This window comes from Cynocephalus volans, chromosome 8 (assembly GCF_027409185.1).
Source record: "Cynocephalus volans isolate mCynVol1 chromosome 8, mCynVol1.pri, whole genome shotgun sequence".
Lineage (NCBI taxonomy): Eukaryota > Metazoa > Chordata > Mammalia > Dermoptera > Cynocephalidae > Cynocephalus > Cynocephalus volans.
The window spans coordinates 139,032,302-139,057,513 of record NC_084467.1 but is presented as its reverse complement, the minus strand read 5'-3'; the positions used below and the strand labels follow the sequence as shown (position 1 = coordinate 139,057,513).

Genomic DNA, 25,212 nt, shown 5'->3' with positions numbered 1-25,212 from the left:
TTATTTCTGTGGTATTGAATAACTTTCTTCTCCCCTCCTGGTCTGTAAGCTCGATGAGGGCAGGGGTATGTCTGTCTTTGCTCGTCACTGTATCCTCAAGGCCAGAACAGTGCTTGGCATCAGCACCAAATAAAGTGTTGCTAAGTGAATAACTGAATGCAAGAATGTTGTCCTTGCCCTTTTTTCTTTATCACTAAATATTTAAAATGTGGATACTTCACCAGTGAGAATGAAACATAATCAGACAAGGTCGGTGAAATACCTTTTGGGGCACTCCCTTTCTGTTCCATAATCAGTACCTGGAAAGTTTGACTTTCATGTGGGCCCTGGAAACAGGCAGGAGTCAGACGCTGTTTGGTATTAAGTTGTTGAGAGGCTCTGGGGGAGCCCAGTAACCTGTCTGGGAGGAAGTGGGACGTGTGCTCAGTTGCTCTGAAGGAATCACCAGGAGACATTTGACCAGGGCAGAGCTCGAGCAGATGAAATGTGGTCGACAGTAAATATGGCAACAGGTGAGTCATGCTCCTTCCCGGCTTTCACTAGGGTGTGTCCTTTGAGCCAAATTGGAAATCCAGTGAGAGGACTTGGCACCCATAGTTGTAAATAAAGTCCAGGCCCAGCCAATGCAGGGAGAAGGCTGAAACCTCCCTTTCAGACCTGCAAGAGGACCCCCTGGCTCCCCAGGACCAAGCAGACCAAAGGAAGCTCTCACTGTTCTTCCTCCCAGCCCCAGGTCCAGCCACGTCTAAGGCGTGCTCTAGTCTTTAGCTGCCACCATGTTCTTCTGGAGGCACCATGAGAAGGAAGCCAACAGCGTCCAACATTCAACGTTCACCTCCCCAAATTTCCCAACTAGTTTTTCAATTGTCACAATAAATTATCTGATAACATGTCACTGGTGAAATTCTTATTTGCATTTCCACATGCTGATGTTTAGAGTGAGAATTAGGCATTACCAGAGCCAGATTCAAACTTACCGACCCACAGTTCTTTGCTAGAGGATCACAGCACAGCCTGAGAGAAGCCAACATTTTCATCAGGATTGTTATTTGTATGAAGACATAACAGAAGCCTTTTGGTGTAATGTAGCACTCAAGATAAGGCTCTGGTAGAATGAATCACATGTATTTTCTCGTTTAATCCTTACAACATCATAGGAAGTAGTTATTCTCCCCATTTTATGGATGAGAAAACAGTCACAAAGCTACTAAGTGGCAGACCCAGGACTCAAGCCTAATTAACCCAGAAACTAAAGGGGAATTTTCAAAAGCAATGGTTAAGGAGATTTCCTTGTGATAAGGTCTCAAAGGCAGTAATAACAAAATACTTGGCATAAAATCAAGAATATTTAGTCAGATTTTAAAAACTGAAAATAAAGTCAAGTGTATCTGACTTTAGACTGTCTATAGATGGATTCCATTATGTCCAGGAGGCTGTGTAGCGAAGTGCCTTCTGTAATCCTTCAACTATTTAATCCCGGCTCAATTGCTTTACAACTTTAAGCCTTAGTTTTCTCATTTGTATTGTAAAGACTAGCACATAACCTATGGAAAGAATGAACTTATTAGAAAGAAACAAAATGGAGAAAAATAGTAACATGAGTACATAATATCAAGTCTTTTTTTGGAGTTTCCAAACTTATGTAGCAAGAAATTGCAAATATAAGTAGTTCATTAATAAAAATAATATGGACTATCATTCAATAAAAGGCATTTGGACTTGTTTCAGTGGAAAAAATCTTCCAAACAAACAGAATTTTTAAAAATCTTATTTGCAAAAACGGTTTTTGAATCCCAAATCTATAGTGAACAATTCCAAATATATTTGTATATAGTCATGCCTTAACACAGATAAACAAAAATCTTAAATAGAACCTTAGCAAAGTAGAACATAACAAATGTGTTTAACTCAGTAAAGAAAAGTATCCACCGGAGCTGTCTGGGGGTGGAGGGGAGGGACAGGGAAATAAATCCCCGGGTGTCTTCACAGACTTCATTTTCAAGCAGGACGTTCTGCGAGGGACAGGGACAGCTCAGCCTCAGGAAGCCAGAGCCACGACAGGCCAGCGAGGGCTCAAGCACTTCTTACATTATTACCTTGCGTGTTTGCTGCCGGACGTGTTGTTTGGTTTGTTTGTTTGTTTTTGGTTTGACTTTTTCTAAGGAAAGCTTCTGGGTTTTCTTCCCAATTTTTCCATTTAATATCCCAATTTACTTAAAATATTCCACTGCCTGAGTACCTGTAACTGTATTGTCTTCATTTATACTCTTTTAATTGTACTTTTATGGGGTGTTCTAATTTACCATCTCTCCTTATTCTGTTTATGAATCTTACATAAAAAAAAAGTACAGCCCTTTTTATCATGTTTTTAAACTCCTAACCTTTTACTCCTTATTTCTTGCCCTTAATTTTCAATCTCCAAGATAATATGTATGTTTTTAACTTTTCAAACTTATTGAGTGTTGTTCATTTTAACTCGTTTACCTGCATTATCTCATTAAACAAATCTTATGTTTATTTTATTTTAAATCTTCTAGTATTCTTTTTTAGCCCTATTCTAACTGGTTTGACTCTCCAATACTTGATACACTGTCGGGCCCATGCGAGGCAGGCCATGAATATTAGAAATTCACAACTCTGCTCTGGACTACAGCAGTCTCAACTCAATCAGTGAGCCCCACGCTGGGGAAGAGGGCCACAGGCTCTCCCAAGCCTCAGGGAAATGACTTGCTCTGCACCCTGTGCGTGTGATCCCTTGGGGATAACAAAAGAAAATCTGTATGATGAAGGGAATGCAGAAGCCGAAGTTGATAATGTTCAGCAGCTGCTAGAAGCTGGATGCCCCTCTAATGATGAGGTGATTTAAAGATACAGGCAGTGACTGAGTTTCCGTGCTCAATAAAGAGACCCAAAAATCATGACTGACGAGGCAAAATGGAGTGAAAGCTCTATGAAGATGCAATGAGGTGACGTGGCTCAAAACATTGGACTCTGGAGCTCTCAAAAGGGAAGGACATTTTCTGCCAAGTTATCACTCCTTAGACAAAAGAAATGTTTTGACATCCCTGCAGGCTCCATGAATTAATTCTCCACCTCGAGAACAAAGGCCTGCCTGCCTCAAGGGGAGAACATGTCTTATCTGCCTTCGAATCTCAGTGCACTGGCCTTTTCTTTCTTTCTTTTTTTTTTTTTTTTTTTTGTCTTTTTCGTGACCGGCACTCAGCCAGTGAGCCCTGGTCATTCCTATATAGGATCCGAACCCGCGGAGTGCCAGTGAGCGCCCTAGTCATTCCTATATAGGATCCGAACCCGCGGAGTGCCAGTGAGCGCCCTGGTCATTCCTATATAGGATCCGAACCCTCGGCGGGAGCGTCGCAGCGCTCCCAGCGCCGCACTCTCCCGAGTGCGCCACGGGCTCGGCCCGCACTGGCCTTTTCTAAACATAGGGCAATGGCACTCACTGGAAAAGTCAGCAGTTCTCTCTCAAGTAGGAAATACCTGCTGAGAGAAACTGAAGGATGAGTTTGGACACACAGCAGGTGTCTGAGATCCTAACAAAGGAAAGACTACGCGGGCTGAAGGAGATGACCTATAACAGGTAAGGTGAACGTGCACTGCAGGTCAGGCAGTCAAAATATTAACTACCTAGGCTTGTTTACATTCTTGAGCTTTATTCTTGAAAGAATTTCAATAGTATAATGCCTGAATCAAGAAGGGAGACAGTACATATTACACGAATGAATGAATGGAGAAGTGAATAAATGAATTCATGGCGTGTGACAGTGGCAAGCAGCAGAAATATCTCTATAAAACAAGAGGTCTGGCCCCAGGTCCTCCATCAACCTAGTGTGGAATTTGAAACAAATAAATTTGCCTCTCAAATATATTTTCTGAAAAATGAAACTACCTTTTGCTTAACAGGTGTTGTGAAGATAAATAAAAAATTAAAAGATTCATTGGACAATATTACAGAAAGGTAAGACACTATATCAATGGTTATATTTCTTACTCTAAACTATATCATACAAAAATGTATACAACATGATTAGAATGATAAAAGAATCCATGTACAAGCCACCTCGCTTGAGCAGTGGATACCTTTGAGGTCCCCTGTGTACCTTCCCTAGTCACTCTTCCTCCCTGTCCACCAATAATCTCTAATATCAACTTTTGGTTATTAATTTCCTTGCTTTTCTTTATAGTTTTACCAGGAATGTAGGTAGCTTCAAACGAAGTATACTTTAGACTGCTTTTGAACTTTACATAGATTCCTACTACATGTATTTTCTGTGGCCTTGACACTGACTTTGAAATTCACACGTTGATGCTTGTATCTGCAGTTAATCAACTCACTGTCAATGCTGTAACAGTTCATTCTATTATTATACCATAATTTAGTGATTTATTTGACTATCAATGAACTTTCAGGCTGTTTTCAGAGTTTTGCTCTTCCAAATAATGCTGCTGTGACCTTTCTTGTATGTATCCCTTGAGGTATATGGAAAATAGTGTATTTAGGAGTGGAATTCCTGGGTCATAGGTCTGAGCATGTACAACATAACTAGGGAATGCCACATTGTTTTTAAAGTAATTGCAGCAATCTGTACTCCCAATCAGCAGTATATGCGACTGCTTGTTGTACATCTCCAGCAATATTTGTTGTCAGGCTTTAAAATTTTTGCCGGTATGGCTGGTAAAAAACAATGTCTCATTGTCATATTCATCTGTATCTCCTTATTACTGGTCAGGTGGGGGACACTTCACTTATTTATGGTTCTTTGTGTTTCCTCTTTTGTGAATACCTGTTCGTATTTTTTTGCTCATTTTTCTATTAAGTTCTTTGATTTTTCTTATTTATTAAAGGAGTTCTTTGTTAATTCGCAATATTATTCCTCCATCAGTTGCAGAATAATTTCTTTATGGATTGTTTTTCCACTATTTTTATGGTGTCTTTTGATAAAAGCCTCCCCCCCATCTAGTTGTTTTGCTTTAGGAATGACTTGGGTGTTTTTGGTTCTTTGCTCTTTCAGAAAAATCTTATAATCAGCTTCTCAGGGCTCATGAAAAATCCCCTTGGAATTTTAATCAGAATTGCATTAAATCTATAGATCAGCCTGGAGAGATTAACAATTTCACTGAGATTTCCTATCTATGAACATCTATGCTTCCCCATTGTATTAGTCCATTTATGTTCCTTATACCAAAGTACACAGAACTGGGTGATTTATAAAGAAAAATAACATTTACTGCTTACAGTTTCTGAGACTGAGAAGTTCAAAGTCCATCTGGTGGTGGTGACAGCAACCCAGGGGTCTCACATTGCATGCAAGATGGTAGAAGCAGAGAGAGCAGAGAGAGAGAAAGACAGACTCTCCTCTTTTAAAGCCCTCAGAACCACACCCCTGACCACCATTTTTAATCCATTGACTATTGCCCAGTCCTACAATCCAGTCACCTCTTTAAGGCTCCACCTTTCAATTAACATAATAGGATTTCCCACCCTCTTAACAGTCACAGTGGGGGCTAAGTTTCTAATACATAAAACTTAGAAGACAATTCAAGCCTCAGTGAGTTTTGGGTGGACTTAATTCAATCCTCTACACCCATTTATTTCAGTATTCTTTAATGCTTTTAATAGATAAAAAAAAAATTTTCATAAAAGTGTTACCTACTTTTGTTAGATTTGTTTATATGTACCTTACATTTTCTGTTGCTATTACACATAGCTTTTAATAAATGGATTTTCTATTAGGTGGTGATAAACAGAAATGCAGTTGACTTTTATACGTGAATTTTGCTAAATTTTCTATCAATTCTTATTATTTACCTTTAAAGTCTATTGGGTTTTCTACACAATTATCTGGGAATAATAATTTATTTATTTTTTCCTTTCTAATCCTTAACTTTTTATTTCTTCTTTTACTCATATTGCTCAGGCAAGAATATCTAGAATAATGCAAAACAAAAGTGATGATAATTTCTCCTTTACCTTATTCGTAGTCTTAAAGGGAATGCCTTAGCATTTCACCATCAAGTGTGATATTTGCTACAGTCTGCTTTGGTGTTGGTTTTTCTTATTGTTTTATTTTGTTTTGTGAGTAGCATTCATTGGGTTGAGAAAATTTTCTTGCTTTTCTAGTCTGCTCAGAGTTTTATTTTGAATGATTGCTGACATGTAACAAACATTTTTTGCATCTATTGAAATGAACATATGGCTTTTCTCCATTAGTTTGTTAATGTGATAAAATGCATTTATAGATTTTCTAATGTTGAACTAACTTTCCAGTCCTGGTATAAACCCAACTTGGACATAATGCAGTATCTTTTTGACATGTTGCTGGGTTCAGTTTGTAAGTACTTTGCCTAGGATTTTCTATGTACATGGGTAAGATTACCCAGTTTTTCCCTTTCTTGTGTTGCCTTTGTTGGGTTTTGTATTAGGTTATATTAACCTTACAAAATAAATTGGAAAGTATTCCCTATTTTTTAATCACTCAATGTTTATTCATGATATTGAGATTATCTTTACACTAAATAGTTGGTAGGACTAATCTATAAAATCTTCTGGGCCTGATGGTTTCATGTTGGGAAGATTTTTTTTTTTTTTTTTTTTTCAATCATGGTAAAGCTATATTCTCAATTTCTGTTTAAGATCATTCTGAATAACCAATTTGAGATTTAAAAAATTTCAAAGTCTGAGCAAAATATTTCCAATACTTCATGAACAGAATAGTTTTGAGACAAATTAATTTTGTAAAAAATGGTTTATCAATTCCATTTTTGTATAAAACACATGGGAGGAAGGCTAGCCAATCCACACACAACTGTCACCACATGAAAAGGTACTTTTATCAAACTTCGAGTCTAAGAACATACAAATGTTTCTTTTATCATGTCTACAGTAATTGTCTATGCTTTTCCATTTAACTGTTTTAAAAAATTTCATATATCCCCATTATTTCTTCTGTCTCAGTTACAGTACAATGACGGGGAGGAAGAGGGTTGGTTAAAACAACCCTCTAAGCAGTTTTCTGCTGTCCCTTCTTTCCAATCAGAGATTTGTGGATGTGAGGGATCACACCACCCCCAGCTATGGTAGCCTTGATAAGGGAATCCAACTCTTCATCACCACGGATTGCAAGCTGCAAGTGACGTGGAGTGATACGCTTTACTTTGAGATCCTTGGAAGCGTTACCTGCCAGCTCCAGCACCTCAGCAGTGAGGTTCTCCAGAACTGCAGCACTGTACACGGCAGCAGTGGCACCCACCCTTCCGTGGCTTGTGGTGCGAGTCTTCAAGTGTCTGTGGAGGCGGCCCACAGGAAACTAGCCCAGCTCTCTGTGAGCGAGACACAGCCTTAGCCTTGGCCTTCCCACTGTCCTTTCCAGCTTTGCCTCCAGCCATGGTATCGGCGCGGACTCTGCCTCCGCTCGGCCGCGCGCCCTCCCACTGCCGCCGCGCCGCCGCCGCAGAGCTGCAGCACCGACCGCCGCCGCCACCGGAGCCGGACAATGCCCCGGGCCCGCCTCCGTGTTGGGAAGATTTTTAACTACTGACTATTTCATTAATGATAAGAGGAACATACAAGATTTCTCTTTCTTCATGAGTCAGACTTTTGTATGTTTTTCCCTCAGAACTTTTAATATTTTACCTAATTTTTCAATTTATTGGTATAAACTTATTCATAGCATTCCTATATTTTAAATATTAGTTGCATCATTATTTATATATTCTTTTTCATCTCATACTATTTGTATGATCATTCTTACCAGGATTTTATTGATTTTACTAATTTTTTCAGAGAATCATATTTTGGATAACTGATTCTCTCTAGTATCTTCGATTTCCATTTCATGAATTTCTATATGTATATTATCATCTTCCTCTCTCATGGGGCTTATTCCTGCTTTTCTTCCTGCAGTGTCTTCAGTTCACCACTTAGCTAATTTAGTAGTATCTAATCCTCCATGTCTTCTCAATTTCCATTATTATTTCTTCCTTGACCTTTGAGTTATTTATAGTTATGACTTTTATTTTCCAAATATATGGCAAATTTTGAGTTACCTTTTTGCTGTTGACTTTTATCTGGTTGTGATACATTCTGAGAATGTGATATCATAATAATTCTTTTCAATTCTTTGAGTCTTGTTTTTTTTAACCTGAAAGTATTTAATATTTGTAAAACTTCCAAGTGCTCTGCAGTTGTGGTACTTTTTTTTCAGTTTTTCCTTCCTGGACTGATTGACTGATTAAGAGCTTTTTCTGTCATTTCATTTTTTCCCCTTCAGTAGTTAATGGTTATTATAGAAATTATAATCTGCATTGAACTTGACAAAGTTTAAATTTAATAAACATTTCAACTTTGTCCAGATCAACACAGGGACCTTAGAATGATTTAATTCCAGTCACTCCATATCCCAAATAAAATGTTATTATTATACCATATTTTAGTTCTATCTTGATTTTTTAAACACTTATGTTAGACACTACTGTTATCAAAGCCAATAATTTAAGATTCACACATTTGTTTAACATTTTCCTTATGCACCATTGCTTTCTGCAAAAGCTTTTTAAAAAAACCTTCTTTCTGGTATCATTTACCTTCTTCCTAAAGTGCATGCAGTTAGATGCTTCTTTAGTAACTACCTAGTGGTAGTAAATTATCTTGATTTTGGTTTGTCTGAAAATGTCTCCAGTTGATTCTCCTTGTTGAAAGGAAGTTTTTGCTAGGTATAGAATTCTAGAATGACAGTTTATTTCAGCACTTTAAAGATGTTATTCTGGCTTTGATTTTTGCTCTTGAAAAGTCGGCTGTACTATGTTGCACTTTTTTAGTGATCTATCCTTTCTCTTTGCTGTTTTAAAAGTCTCCTACTTTTTTTAAAAAAATATTTTTTAGTTTAAATTATGGTGTATAGAGTTGTGGATTTCTTTTTATTTATTCTGTTTGGGATTCACTGGAATCTGGATCTGAACATTTGTGTCTTTTACAGATTCTGCAAAATTGTCAGCCATATTCTGTCCAAATACTGCCTCTCGCTTATTCTCTTCAAAATCTACTTCTGGGAGACCTACAGAGTTCACAAAGGCGGGAGAAGCCATGATGAGAGAAAGAAAGGATCGCGCCCACCATTTCGAGCCCCAGCCGCTTCAAGGCTGGAGCTAGTGAGTGCACGGAGCAAGAGCTGGCAGAAGCTGCAGCTGTGCCCTTCATATGAAGTTGCTTGGAGGTGGCAGAAGAGAAGAGGGCCTTGGTAGCCCCCAGGCCAGCAAAACCACTAACAGGGTACCCATGAACCCACATAGGAGCGAGGAGACACAGCAACTAAAAAATGGAGCCACTCAGAGACCAGTGAGTCATCACAAGGGTCTGGCACATGGCCCATCCCATGGGAAGTGTTTGGAGTGTGGGATGCAGGGGAGACAGGCCCACTTGGAGAACATTGGGGCACAGCAAGGACAGCTGATCTGCCCCCAGTCAGCACAGAACCACTCAGTGGAAACTGATCAGGAATACAGATCTGCAGAGGGTGCAACTTGCTGAAAAGTCTCAGGCCCAGACCAGAGTTTCCACACAACCCAGGTATACCAGATTTCACAAGACACTGGAATACATACAAAGTCAACAATTAAAACCTGAGCTGCACAAAAAGCCTTCCCCAGGGAATCTACAGCAAAGTAGCAACCTAGCTCAACTACAAGGCTCAAGTGCTGGTTCCCACAGGAAGTTCCCCCATTCTAGAAGTAAGTAAGGGACAACAAATTAGTTCCAGTGCAAAGATGAAGTGGTGGGAACAGCGAATAATCCAACACAGAACTGAAAGAAAAAACAGAATACCCACAGACCAGAGACAAAGTTTGATATTAACTAGCAAAGGTCTCACATCACCAAAGAACACCTATAAAACCCAGAAGGACTGGAAGCCCCCTGGGCTCCCAAGCCAGGGAGGGCTGGGGGCCTGAGTCATGCCCCCCAACATCCATAGCCAGCCCAGTGATGACCACCGAGCTGTTGCAGGAAGGACCCTGGGCTCCTGAGCTGGGGCTGTGTGGGACAGAGGACTTCAGCCAAAACCCCTGACATCTGCATCCAGTGCAGCAATGACTGAACCATGACTGGAAGCCCCCTGGTCTCCCCTGCAGGAATGAGGGGGGTGCCATGGGCATCAACCATGCCCCCTCCCCCTGAACTGCTCCACAACATCATCTTAGAATGTAAAAAAATAAAAATATTAATAAATACATAAACTTAAAAAAATCTACTTCTGGAATTGCAACAAGCATGTATTAAATCTTCTTATCCTTTTCTCAATATGTCTCAACCTCTCTTTCATGTTTTCCATCTCTTTGACTTCCTATACTCCATTCGGGATAATTCTCCAACTTTATTTTCTAGTTTATTAATTTGCTCTTGTACTGTAGATAAAGCTTCTAACTTAAAGCATCATTTTTTTTTCATTTCTAGAAATGATTAATACATCTTACTTTACATTTTCATATTACAGACAATCACATTTTTCCCCAGCACTTTCACTACAGACCAATTCGATTTACATATTTACCGAAGTATTATTGAACTTCAGCGTATAATTTTATTTGTTATTAGGAAAGCCAGCTGAAATCACATAGAAATATTCTGTCTCATGTTAACATCCCGTGAAACGCCCTGTTCCAGGTTTCTTACCCCAAAATCACTACAATCTGTAGGTTTAATCAGAAGGCCCACCCCATGGGTCTATAGCTTTGAGTCTTATGCTTCTATGGCAGAAAATTCCATTTCTTTATAAGGTTCTTCCCAGTAGAACCTCCAAATGACAAAGGTGAAACCCTCTAGCTCTGCTACTCCGTGCTCCTATTTTATCCTCCCCACCTTATTTTGAGGACCATGATTTTCCCATCTCACCGCTTCAGAAAGCAAGCAGTAGACTACTGGGTGTTTGGGATGGGGGCCAGCCTACTGCTCACTCTATGTGCATTCTGGGCTCCCTTCTGGGCCTGTTGCACAGGCTGTGCTCCTATCGCCAGCAGGGCTTGAAGGCCTGGGTCCTTCAGCAAACAAGGTCCACTCGGCCAGGAATGGACTGCTGTCAGGTGATGGCTGCCCTGGGCTGTGAGAAGAAGCCTGGGTTGGACTCCAGGCCTACAAATAAACTCGTGGCCATCTGCATTCCTTTCATGACTCAGCCGTTCTTTATGAAAGGATTCACTGTGTGAGGAGCAGGAGGCTAGAAGATCTGAAAGAAGAAACAGCAGCCAAAAGCAGAGGAAATTATAAAGCCATTGAAATCAAGGTGCAAAAGCAGCTGTTCCTAGGCTATTGCTGCTTTGTAACAGCACGAAGAGAATCTTCCAGTTAAAGAATAATAATCGTAGAGAAAGCAAATCTTTGTGTATACAATGCAAACACCAAAAAAGAAAAAAAAAAAACAACAAAAAAACCAGGACCAAATCACCTTACTGGGACTCAGAGAAAAGCAATAATGTTTTGGAGGAGGCTGAGTAAATGCTGAATTTGTAACTTGCAGTCCTATTCCAGTTTGGTACAGTGGAAAAAGGACTCAGGTCTGACTTCCTATTCCACACTTTCTATCTTTGGGAATTTGGGCAAGTTTCTTACCATTTCTGGGCTTCACTTCTGTCATCTGAAAAATGGGCATAATAATAATTACCTCTTTGTGAGAATTAGAGATGGCATACACAAGCATAAAGAACTGATACAGAAACTGCTGGTTGCCTACTGACATCCAGTCTCCCCTTCTCCCTTAGTAATAAGAACTATGGGCTCATCACAACTCACTCAGATGAATCCTGCACCTATGTATGTATAAGTGTGAGCTGATGGTGTACAAGATGTGTTGTACATGATTTCCAGGAAGTGCTCTTAAAAGAAGGGGAGAGGGTGGTCTCCCTTCCTCCCTTACTCCATCTTGCTGCCTGGAATGTGGATGAGGCACAGGACTAGGAAGATAAAGGACATACCTTAGAGATTCAGAGTGGAGAGTTGACAGAAGGTTGGGTTCCTCATGATATCATGGAATCCCCACATTGGCTCTTTACCTCCAAATTCCTTCATGGGGAACAATAATTTCTTAGCTGTTTAAGCCGTTGTTATTTTGGGTTTTTGCTCACACTCAGCCAAAATAATCTTGATGCAAAGAACCGGCCTTAATATCTATCAAAATTTAAAATCCACATTTTTTTTTTTTTGATCCAGCAAATCTCACTTATAAGACTATGCCCTGTGAATATACTGGGATACATGCATAAAGAGATCTAATAAAAATATTTATTATATTATTGTTTTTGATATCAAAAGACTGGAAACAAACTAAATGTTCAACAGTAGGTGACTGGTTAGGTAAATGACGTGCTGTCAAGCTGTATATGATTATGCAGCTGTAAATAGTTTGAGAGATCTATTTGGAATAATCTCTAAGTAGAGTAAATTCCCAATTGGGGGGAAAGATTATATATTGTATTTTCCAAATATAGCTGCTACAATATCTCCCATCTCATAATGTGACCTGATACTTGTCCCTTCAAGAGATAAGGTCTATAAAAAAAAAGAGGGGTCTATGTCCCCTCCTTTTAAATCTGGGCAGCAGAAGTAACACTGTGTGACTTCCAAAGCTAAGTCAGAAAAGGTGAGGCAGCTTTCTCCTTTTTGGCCAGAAGACTCACGCCCAGAGCCCAGAGTCACCATGTAAGAGGCTCCCATGCTGTGACGAAGCCAAGCCGTGGGAAAAGACCACACGTAGGTGCTCTGCTCAGCCATCCTGGTCTTCAAGTCTCCCAGTCCAGGGACCAGATATGGCACTGAATGAGCCGTCAGATGGCTCCCTCCTCCCAGCTTTCCAGTCTTTTGAACCGAGGATCATTATGCAGCAGAGAAAAGCCACCCCTGTTGTGTCCTTTATGAATTTCTGAACCACAGAATCAGTGATCGCAGTAAAATGGTTATCCTTTTATACCACTAACTTTGGGGTGGTTTGTTGCACAGTAATAGTGTGTCTTTAAGGACTTACTCTTCACTTGTATGCTTTTTCATACTGTTTTCATTTTCCTTCTATATGTATATGTATTATCACATTCTTCAAGCATATATAAAATAAAGACATTTGTTAGGAAAACATATGATGCAAGAGACAGGCAGATCTGCCAGCTCCCACTAGTAACATGACTCTAAAGCACAAATTCCCACTGGACACATGTGCCCTAAGAAGATAAAGGTGATATTCCAGGCTTTCCAGTTTTTAAAATCAGATAGCATATTGCCAAGTTTACCAGCTATAGTAGTTCAACACGACAGAAACTTTATCAGCATTTTCTTTGCCACGATAAATTAATTAAAAAGGAAAACTGCCACTGTTAGCTCAGTGTTAGCCCAGGATCTAAAATGGCATTAGTTTAATCATACATTAAGGTGCATGTTGAACATAAACTTCACTTCACATCTTCCAAACAGGAAGCTAACCACGGGCCTAGTCTAACCAAGGGAGGCTTTGGGCAGTTAGGTGAGAACCTAAGATTTAAAAGATTGCCAGTCAGTCTTCCTTAACCATTACAGCAAAGCAGCACATCTTTAGAATTCATACAGGTGTCCTGAAGGCAGGTAGTGAAGGAAAAAAACCTCAATTCTTCACTTTGCAGAACTGAGAAGTTAATGGAGAAAATGGTATATAACTAGCAATTCAGAGGATTTATTCCAAGTAATATCAGGGAATATGATAGAAATAATAAAACAGAGCAATTTAAGTCCTTGACTATGTTCTACAACTCTCTTAGGTATTTTAAAGTTTCTCTACTTTTAATTTACAAAACCCTTTTAGGAGTTGTAGCAAGAGGCAACCAGCTCTGTAAACATCACTCAGCAATTAAATAGCAAATGCGATACAGAATTTCCTATTTCCATAATTTCTAAACCAGCATAGTGGGTGATTTACAAACATCCTGAGGGATACAATGGCCCTTTCTGGGCACTATAGAGAACATTAGTGTTCTGGGAACAGTCTCAGTACACAGCAACAGGAAGCCATCGCATGGGGGTGGGGGGCAGGGGTGGGAGCCACAGTAAGTAGCCTCCTTCTCTCAAGGGGCCAGCAGCTAGCCATGGAGGTGATTCTGAATGCCATGAATACCTTCCTCATACCACGAGGTCTGTGAAAACCATTGGGAATAGTTAACATCTTATACTAAAGGAAGTTGTCTTTTTCTTCTAACAAAAAAATAATCTCCCCATGCATCTGGAAACAGAGGGGGCAAGTGCACATGGGGGGCAAGTGCTCAGCAGCCCCTTTGCCTCAGACTGCTGGAAACCAGGACAGGGACAAATGCATGATGAAGAATTGGGGGCTCAATGAACATACGTGAGATGAGTGAACAGCAGAGGGACCCCAAACTTCTCCAGGCTTCCTGACCGTCAATAACTGTCAGTTCCTCAAATTGCTTGGCTTTCTCCTTTGCCTTTTCACACAAACCTCCAGCCCCAGTAGAAGCCTGAGACACCTGTCACTTCACATGAGCTGGTTGTCTGAATCTCCCCAGCCACAGTACTTCTTTGCTGTTGGCAGGACGGTGGGGAGTGGGTATTCCTGGTCAGTGGGGCTCCAAAGGCTCCAGTGTGTTACAGAATATGATCTCTAAGGCCCAGACAACTCTCTGGGATCTGGGCTGGCTGCAGAGTTGAAAAAGTGCCACTAGGTTATATTCAGAATTCCCAGCCCATGTTTGGAACTTCTCTGATGGGGTGGCTTTTCTCCTGGAAGTTTTCTCAGCAGCCTGCCCAGCCCTCCCACACTCTCCATCCCTGCTCCACCAGGTCACCAGGCATGCCTGTGCAGACCTGGTCCCTGGGTGTTGATATACCTGCAGTTATTCCCAGGAGATTCCTCAGTCCTGGTGGGAATCATGGGGCCTCTGCTCCACCAGACCCATCTCACAAGTTCACCAGATGAGGCCAGCCATGCCTGGATCCCCAGCATGACACAGAAAACCATGGCTCAAGTGCAGCTCCCCATACAACACGTCCAGGGTAGAAACTGCAAGTTATTGGATGGATGAGAAAGTCACTCCACTAGAGAAAGTCAAAAGGACCCAGCAGCAGATTTTAATCTGTTGCTGGTATGATAGAAACTTGGGAAGGGTTTTAGGCATATAAGAAAAGGAAAGGTCTTCCCACGCTGTTTGAAAAGAGTTAGTAGAAAGAAATCATCTTGGTACCAGTTTCTTTCTCATCCTACTATATTCCTCTCTCCCTTTTAACATGTGGTTAAACAAAATTGGGAGCATACTGTATGTGCAATTTTGTATGCTCTAGGGAGTATTTGTTCATCTTATTAAACATTCTTTGAAAATATTCTTTTATTCTACTCCCATATGTTAAACATTTAAATTGCTTCCAATTCTTCATTTTTATAAATAATGCTGTGATGGATATTTGGTTCATAAATCTTTAAAAGCATCTTTGGTATTTTCTTAGAATACAGCCCCCCCAAAATTAGATTATGAGGTCAAAGTATGTCAATACAACTGAGGATTTTTATTTACATTATTAAACTACCTTCCAGAAGACTAACAATTTATAGTACCAGGAGTGCCCATGCCTGATTCTATATTCTTACCAACCTTGCATAATATCATTGTTTTAATTTTGCTAATTATTTTTAAACATATCACATACACATTGCATCTCGTCGATTCCAAGGACCTATTTTTTTCCCCTGCATTTTAACATCTCTGAATTCATTGGCACTTTACAATAGGTGGCATCTTCCCATCACTTTAGACAAGGCAGCAGTTATCTTTGATGAGTGAACCTGTTCATACTGGGTTTACCATTGGGTAACTGCTATCCCTCAACATCTCAGTCAAAAAGCACTTATCAACCATTTGAGGAAGGAATGTAAGTCAGGGTTTTTACACAGGTAAGATCAAGACAGAGGCAGCATTAAAAAGTGCAGAACAGGTGTCATTAAATTAGAAGAAAATACTGGAAACAAAAGTGATGCACACTTTTTGGCAATGCTACAACTCCAAGCTTATGATGGCACAGAGAATTATACCATGTGTAAAACACAGACATCCATGACTCCAGGAAAAGGGAAAAAGTGATTCTGAAGAGTTGGGCTCTGTGACATTTTAGGCATATCTCAACCCATTTATTTCTCTATAATTTTTCTTTTTATGTGTTCACAAGAGATACACATCTATGTCTCAATAACTCTGAAAGCTCTTTTGATGAGAATAAAATAGAAATTTGAAGAGATAAGAATTATGTTATATTTAACTTGCAGCTTTTCTTTCTTTCTCTGTAATACATAAAATTATGGTATGTATATCTTAGATTTGATGAAAGGCCATATTTTAAAATATGAGAGTACTCTATAATAATGCAAAGAGAAGCAATTTTCAAATGATTCTTAATACTTGCAACAAATCACGTGGCTTTTACTTTAATCTGCTTGCAGGCCCTTCCTTCCTAATATATTGTCAGTCTTCAAGAGTTAGGACAGGGCGAATTTCCTGGAGACTACAGCTACTCTGAGAACCAAGACCACAGTTACATTTGGTGCGGATTTCTGTGAAACTGGCTCTCAATAGTCATAGCCTCTAGGTCTTCAAACGAACAAATATTTTAGAAAGAGCCCCACTCTACATTCTTCCTCAGTCTTTCCTCTATACCAAAGTTATGTCATCTTCCTAAAAAAAACAACTCTGAGAACTATTAAATAAGAATATATACACAGATCCTACTTTATTTAGCACCCACAAATATTTAGCACCCACTACTGCCAGGTCCCATACTTAGCACTGGAGACAAACTGGGCACACAGAATGCTTCCTGCTAACTAAAAATCTAATGAGACAAATTACTTGCTAATTTCAAAAGGAAAATATTACTATACAATGGAGAAACTGGAAACCTGTTAAGTGATCAAAATCAGTGTCACCAGAAAAGGGCAAACAGACGTCAACCTGTTGAAGACACGTGACTTATATAGTATTAAAGCTCAAAATCGATAAACAAGAGGAAACGTCCAAGAAACCAAAGTGAAGGAGGGACATTTTATAAATGACAGGCCTGTAGATTTTGTAAATGTCAATGGTATGAAAGAGAAAGAAAGGCTGAAATTAAATATCAATTTGGATTAAAGGAAACTAGACAGATGACTCAATGCAACGAATGATCTTGGACTCAATCTTGTTTAAAAAATATAAAATTTTATAAAAGACATTAGAACAATTTATGAAGCTGAGATGTAGATCACGGATCCAATTGCAGGCAAACCTCATTTCATTGCACTTCACAGCCATTGCATTTTCTACAAATGGAAGGTTTGTGGCAACCCTGCATCTAGCAAGTCCATTGGCACCATTTGCTCATTTTGTGCCTCTGTGTCACATTTTGATAATTCTTGCAATATCTCAAACTTTTTCATTATTATTAAATCTTTTATAGTGAATCTTTGATCAGTGATCTTTGATGTTACTCTTGTAATTGTTTGGGGTTGCCACAAAACACCCCCATAAAAGATGGTTAACTTAATTGATAAGTGTTGTATGTGTTCTGACTGTTCCACTTACCAGGTGTTCCCCCAACTCTCTCCATCTCCTCAAGCCATTCTAGATGCCATTAAGAGCATTAATCATTCATGGGAGGAGGTCAAAATATCAGCATTAACAGGCATTTGGAAGAAATTTATTCCAACCCTTATGGATGACATTGAGGGGTTCAAGACTTCAGTGGAGGAAGTAATTGCACATGCGGTGGACATAGCAAGAGAACCAAAATTGCAAGTGGAGCCTGAAGATGTGACTGAACTGCTGCAATCTCATGATAAAATTCGAACAAATGATGAGTTGCTTCTTATGGATAATCAAAGAAAGTGATTTCTTGAGATGGGATGCAATCCTCGTGAAGATGCTATGAACATTATTGAAATACAACAAATTATTTAAGTATTACATAAACTTAGTTGATAAAGCAGTGACAGGGTTTGAGAGGACTGACTCCAATTTTGAAAGAAATTCTACTGTGGGTAAAATGCTATCAAACAGCATCGCATGCTACAGAGAAATCTTTTGTGAAAGGAGGAGTCAATCGATGCAGCAAACTTCATTGCTGTCTTATTTTAGGAAATTGCCACAAGCACCTCAACCTTTACCAACCACCACTTTGATCAGACAGCACCCATCAACATCAAGGCGAGACCCTCCACCAGCAAAAAGATTACAATTTGCTAAAGGCTCAGATGATTGTAAGCATTTTTTAGCAATAAAGTATTCATAAATTAATGTATGTTCATTGTTCTGTTAAGACATAATGCTATTGCACACTTAACAGATTACAGTATGGTGTAAACATAACTTTAATATGCACGGCGAAACCAAAAACTTCATGTGACTCACTTTATTGCAATATTTGCCTTATTGCAGTCATCTAGAACCGAACCTGCAATATCTCTGAGGTGTGTCTGTGTTGTATCAGTATTAAATTTCCTGAATATGATAGCTGAACTGCAGATATGTACAAAAAATTCTTGTTTCTAGGAAAAATACACTGAAATATTTTTAGGTAAAGGGGCATAAGGTATGCAAACTCTCTTAGTCGCTCAAAAAATAATAATATACATAAACACAGAGAGACAAAATGATAAAGCAAATATAACAAAATGTTGGCATATGAGAGTTCTTTGTATTATTCTTGCAACTCTTCTATAATGTTTGAATTTATTTCACAATAAAAAGTAAAAAATAGGTAATTCACATGAAACTCTTTTGTATATACAACTTCTATGGTTGTAGTGCAATTAAAAAGAATTCTGTTCTCAAATTGAGAAATAAAAATCTAATAGGTGAGAAATACAGACTAGTCAACCTGCAAACTTCAGTGTTAGGAGTTCCAACACATTAATCTCCAAACCTTGAGAAATGAACCTGAATGAAGTCCAGATCAGAAGGAGTTGTCAGCATTAAACATAATTTGTTAGATGTGAATTAAGAGCAACAAAAATTTCCTTCTGTTTCTGCATTCCTGAAATTGCATTTCACTAAGAGATTGACGTTTTAATAATCAACATAATTCCTTCAAATCCTTTTGGAAATAGGCGCAGTATAAGAAAATTAACAGATGTATGATCCTTATCTTGGTCTTTTTCTCAGCCATGTGCATTACATTTGGCCAATTATTCCAGAAAGCTCATAAGCCTTGATTGTAATGGCAGCTCTTCAAATTACATCTACTTGTTTTACACTCTGCCCTCCATGTGAATCTCCCTCACTTCCTCTAAACATCAAAACATCAGCCTTTGCGCTTCTTTTGGATTTTAAATGGAGAGTTATGAGTATATCATCTTGGGAATTATATTCATACGGTCAGCAGAAGACAACACTACTTTTTACAAATCACTGAGGATCAAGAACTAGTAGTGATAGTCCAAGAAGTCAATGGAGATAGAGAGTTTTAAAAAAGGGAAGATTTTGGCTTAAATTTAATATTTGTTATTATCATGTCCAAGAAGCAGGGAGAGAAGTAATATTTTAAATATTTTTTTTTATGAAAACTAGACTTGTCTTGGGGATGCTTGATATTAATAAATAACTAATATAGTAAATAATTAAATATTAATTAAATTTAATTTAAATATTAAATATTAATATTTAAAATATGAGGTCTCTCCCTGCTTCTTGGACATAATGTCTATGCATTATACTCTTGCTCGTGTTCTGTAGTCACCCAGAGCTCAAGTCAAGGCTTTCCCCAGCGGAGGGGATTAAGTAACACTAAAGCATCAAACATCCCAAAGGCATAACTAGTTTTCATAAACTCATCAGTTATAACAATGTCCATTTTCCAGATTCAGAGTTGCAGGTGCTGTAGTTTCATCAAGGGGGATGATCCTGCAGAGTCCTCCATTGGATATAGGGAGGTTTCTAGATGGCCTGGCTCTAGGGTCTAGTTTTTGTGCCTAGACATCTACAGGCACCAGCCAGTCTTGTAAATGATGACACAGGTGAGAGACCACATACTCTGACTCAAGGTGCAGTCACTATTCTGCCGTTTGGAAATTCAGGCCCAGTGATGGCAAAGCTTCCAATTACTAAAGAGAAGCCAGAAATCCAGATTTTTATAGAAAATTCGTAAATATCAGCAATTTAAAAAGAGCAGGTATGTAAACAAAATTCATTTGCAGACTGAACCAGGTTCATGGGCATCCAGTTTGGAATCTCTGCTAAGGGTATCTGCCAACTGTGTCTCCTCACGAGAGAGGTTGGCGGCCACAGACAGCTTTGCTATATAATCACCCAATGTTTGCAAACCACTGCAAAGACCCTAAAAGGCTCACTAGGGAAGGAGCTAAATGAACTCCAAAGACATCATGATTTAAGGACAAAGACCATGTTTTTCAGAAACAAAGAGATTTTTCCCATCTTCCCCCCACCAGGCTCCCCTCTCTCTTCTCAAATGAGGAGGCACATAGGCCTGAGTGAAGGAGAATCTCATAGAAGCACGGCCATAAGAACAGCGGTTACTGCGAAGACAGAAAGGAAAATGACAGAGCAACTAAAACTGCGAGCCAAGAGCTGCCAGATGCCCTGCTTCTGACCAACTCCTGGAGGAAAGAGCATCAAGGTTCCTTCGGACTTGGTCAGTTTTGGCTCCAAAAGTACTGGCCACCTCTCACAGCAGCACCCACAGAATCTTCTGTTCAGATTTGGGGCAACTGAAACAAATGATCATCAGCTCCCAGGAGACAGATGGCAGCCACTGAGCAGGAAGCCGGTAGTGCCCTCCGGCCAGGGGAAGCCGAGGCAGCAGGCCAGTGGAGAGCAAGTTCTGTTTCAATTCTCAGGGTCACCTGCTGTGGCTCAGCGAGGGACCGTGAGTTGGGAGAAGGCCACTACCTGACATACAATTACCAGTGGCAACAGTCTACTAAAGAAGCTCGTGGAGATCCAAGGACTATTTCAACTTTTTCAGGAAATGATTCAAAACCTTGTCAGAACAATAAAATCCACATCTCCTCTCTCTCCTGTGTGCAGGTCCCTACCTAGAGTCAAACACGCAAGACACTGTCCACAGTTCTAAGGGAATGTTAGCTCTGCAAGTGCCGGCCCCACGGTTTGTTGTGGGAGCCTATTTAACAAGAGCTGGAATCTGGACCAGTAAAGCGTTCATTTCTGCACTGGTTCTCCAACACAGTTCTCTGACAACTTAACTGGGAAAGAGAAATTGTCCTCAGAGAAACAGCTATTGGAGACCATCTGCTATTTACAACTCCTGTCTCTTTCCAACTCACTCTAGAGTAAATCCAACCTCCAGTTACCTTCAACGCTGTCTGCGGAAAGCCTTTCCCTTCTCAGTTTGCTGCCATCTGCTACACAAGAAACCCAGACAGCCTCCATCCCTACTACCAACTCTTGTTTAACATGCGAACCAGTAACCGCAAAACCGACTTCCTTATTCCAACCAACTGTTATGCTTTTTCATCATTTTAAACACACAGCCAGGGAGCATTGTCTCAGTAATGCAAGGGGTCACAATCTTAAAGTCCCCCTTTGTTCTCAATGAAAGTATGTAGTTAACAGTCAGAATGCAGTTCTCTCCGTGTCGGTCTTGTCTCACTTCTAGAGTGTGTGATTTCTATCTATAAAGCCTATATGTGAGCTGCAAGTGGACAGCAGTCTGGTCTATTGATTAATATGTTCCCAGACTGACATGTAAACCAAAAATATTATAATTCATAATTCTGTAATCTCCAATGAGAATAGAAGAAAAGAAGAGAAGGAAAAGGACAGGAAAAAAAATATTTATCTGTCCTTCCTCACGCCTGCTGAAGATGGATTTCTCAGACTCCTCTTCTACAAAAAGAAGAAAACAAAAATAGAATAGCAAACAAAAGAAAGAGAGTAGAGGTTCCCCCAAATCTCTCCTAGGTCTAGCCCATTGTGTGTCCACAGTCCTACGGTATTTCTCTGCCTCCTTCTTTAGGATGGTGAGTGCAAATGACTTTTTAACCCATTATCCTTATAAGCATTTTTCGTGCAAATATATTTATAAGTATTTATTGTAAAATGCTATATGGCTGATACAAACACAATAAAGAAACGACTTAATCAGAGATTTTGATAGTCACAAAATTTAAGTCCAACCACGTGTGTGGTATCCTGCAGCATCTAGGATTCCTGGAGGAGAAAAACGCTTTCTTCTAAACCACATGAAAACAGGATGATGGGTCGCATTTCCAAATCCTTCCTTTTAAGAGAGAGAAAAAAAATATTGAATCTAATTTTCATAATGAGTGTGAGTGACTCTTTAAACAATGAATCACAGTTTGCTTTTATTGAACTTAGTACCATGATAAAGAAACTGTGTATTTTCAGTGTGGATGTGGAAATTCTAATAAACTTGAAATTTATTCTCACTGTGCACTTTAAAATGCACTCTGTCGCCATCACGAAATGAGTTCAAAAGGAAAGAGAGTCCCACAGGAGAAAATTCCAACTTTCCTGCTTCTGGAAAAACGTATAAGATCTCAGTTTTGAGCCTATCTTTGTAATCAGACCATTGAAAAACTGTGAGAAAACCATTAGTCATCTTTGGGACCTCAGTTTTATCATAAAATGAACAGATAAATAAAGTGGGTAATGATGTGAGAATCTATTAAAATAACTTATTTACCCTTTTCCAAATCTTTATGGAGAACCTTCCTTCTAAGTGCCTCAGTGCTAAAATCTGGGGATATAAGAAGACAGGTCCTGGCCTTAAGAAGCTGAGCCTAGAGGGCAGATACAAAGGCATGAACAGACCATTAAAAAAGGTTACAAGAATGTCATGGGAGATGCATGAGAGCACACAAAAGAGGTCTTGGCCCAGATTTCAGTGCCTGGAAGAACCTTCTGAGAGAAGGTAGAGTCTATTACAAGCTTTGAAAAATAGGCAAATTAATAGTGGAGAGGGGCAATTGGGATCTAGCAAAGAGCATTTACAAAGGCCCAGAGGCCAGAAGGAGCTGTGATCCCCTGGAAGGCAGTTCTATATGATCACAGCACAAGGCACAAGGGAGAAGTGGGGAAGGACTAGGCATGAGAAACCAGCAGAATCCCTACATCTTGAAGGGCCTTGCATGCCATTGCAAGGTACATGGACTTTACCCTCAAAGGCTACTGAAGGTTTGCAAGTAGCATGGCCAGATTTCATCTAAGAAAGTTCATGTGGCTTGCCCTGTGGATAATGGATAGATTGGTGGGTAAAACTGAGGGCAGAACACACCATTAAGAGATGGGAGATGATGGTGATTTGAACTGAGGAAGTGACAGAGAGGATAGGGAAACTGAAAAAACTTTAGAGGATTAAGTAAGAAGAACTGACAGAATTGACAAATAATTTGTTATTGATGGTGGGGGAGAGTCCATGTTTCTGTTTTGGGCAAATGGGTACACGCTGGTGGGAACATGGGAGATAGAGCTGGTTGAGCAAAGGAATCAGAAGGCAGAGAGGTAGACTGAAGCTTAATCCCCACTGTAACTGTTTACAGTGGAAAATCTTACTATGGTAATTGAAAGCTGGGGCCCTGAAGAGGTGATTAGATTGGGAGGACTATGCTGTAGTGAATGGATTAATGATCATGGTCATGGCATGGTTCTGAGGGCTTTAAAAGGAGAGCACATGAGAGTCTCTCTCTTTCCTCTGCCATTCTGCCATGTGAGACCCCTGCATCACTGTCACCACCAACAAGGCCTTCATCAGATGTGTTCCCTAAACTTTGGACTTCCCAGCCTCCAAAACTGTGAGCACTAAATTTCGTTTTCTTTGCAAATTACCCAGTTCTGGGTATTTTGTTCTAAGCAACAGAAATGAACTAATACAGGTGGTGAGTTCAGATTGAGACATAAATTAGAGGAATCTATGGACCATCCATATGAAGAAGCCAGGGGGCTGCTAGGTCTTGAGCTCAAGAGAAATAATCAGGGATAGAATAAAGAATTGAGGGTCATCAGCATACATTTAGAAACTGAAGCTACAGGAAGAGATGAAACCACTTAAGGTGATGCTGTCCCATGAAAAAAGGACAAATCTAGATCCCTGGAGAGCACTGTTTTTAAGAAACACGCAATAAGAAAGAAGTAAGCCTCAAAAAAGACAACCAGTTCAGAAGAAAATTAGGAGAGTGGAATCGTCTGCTGTAAAAAAGGGAAGTGTGGTCCATCTGATTAAACGCAGCGGAAAGATCACTGAAGAGAAGTTGTCAAAGTGCCAATGGATTTAGTGACCGTGATTGCTGGCGATCTTGGCAAGGAAACTTTCAGTGGAGTGCAGAGTGTGGAAACTAGATTATGGAAACGAGGTGAGCAATGAATGCACGCGAGAATGCAAAAGAGGCGAAAGTAGACCATTCTCTCAAGAAACTTGACTCCAAGTCCTCGAGGGCTGGTACTGTGTCTCATTCCCCTTCACGTCCCGAGGTCTAACACATCACAAGTGATAAATAAACATCTGCTGAGTTAATGCAAAAGTACAGGGAAGAAGATGAGACAAAGGCTGGCGGGAGGACAGAGTCAAGGAAGAGGATGGGAGCTGGAGTTAAAACTGAGAAGTTTCCTTTAGACAGGATGAAATCTCTCTTCCATCACAACAGGATTAAAGGAGGCAAGGAAACAGATCATCTTCATCGGCTGGCTTCCATTTTATTGATGAATTTAGAAGCAAGGTGATCTATTAAAAATGTCAGTGGAAGTGATGACACTTGTGAAGAGCAAGAGCTGACTAAGGAAGCAGAAGGATCACTGGGCAGCTTCAGGCCCACTTGAGAGTGGACAGTTCACCTTGTGTGGGAAATTAGCCTGAGCACGGGTAGGGGATGAACAGTACTCAGAGCAGGGGCTGCAGGAGGACTGACCTGGGACTGGGCTTTTTCTAGGTGAGTAAACAAAACGACAAGGGAGCAAGGAATCTAAGATATTTGCAATTGGTACAGACTTCAATTTGGAATTAAAGACCAAAGGGGACTTTGGTAGCAAGTAGAAGGATCGAGCAGGTCTTAAAGAGGACAAGATCAGATTGTAGAAGGCAGAGAGCTGAAGGTTTGTGTCAGAGGGAAATCCCATGTAAATGTAAGGCAAATACACATCTAATCCTGCGGCCATTTTTGGTATGGCCATTACTGTGGCGGTTACAGTGAAGCTCTCACTGATTTGCCAACCTCGTCTTTT

The 25,212-nt window shown here is 39.9% G+C and overlaps 1 protein-coding gene and 1 pseudogene across 1 annotated transcript; both read right to left on the bottom strand.

Moving 5' to 3' along the window:
- Positions 1-25,212, bottom strand: part of LOC134384956 (procollagen galactosyltransferase 2-like) — a 162,983-nt pseudogene that overhangs the window by 124,504 nt on the left and 13,267 nt on the right.
- On the bottom strand, positions 6,880-7,464 carry LOC134383707 (histone H2A.V-like). The gene is given in 2 exon segments (XM_063105025.1): positions 6,880-7,326; positions 7,328-7,464. Coding segments are annotated over 2 exon segments (384 nt in total). The 5' UTR covers positions 7,405-7,464; the 3' UTR covers positions 6,880-7,019.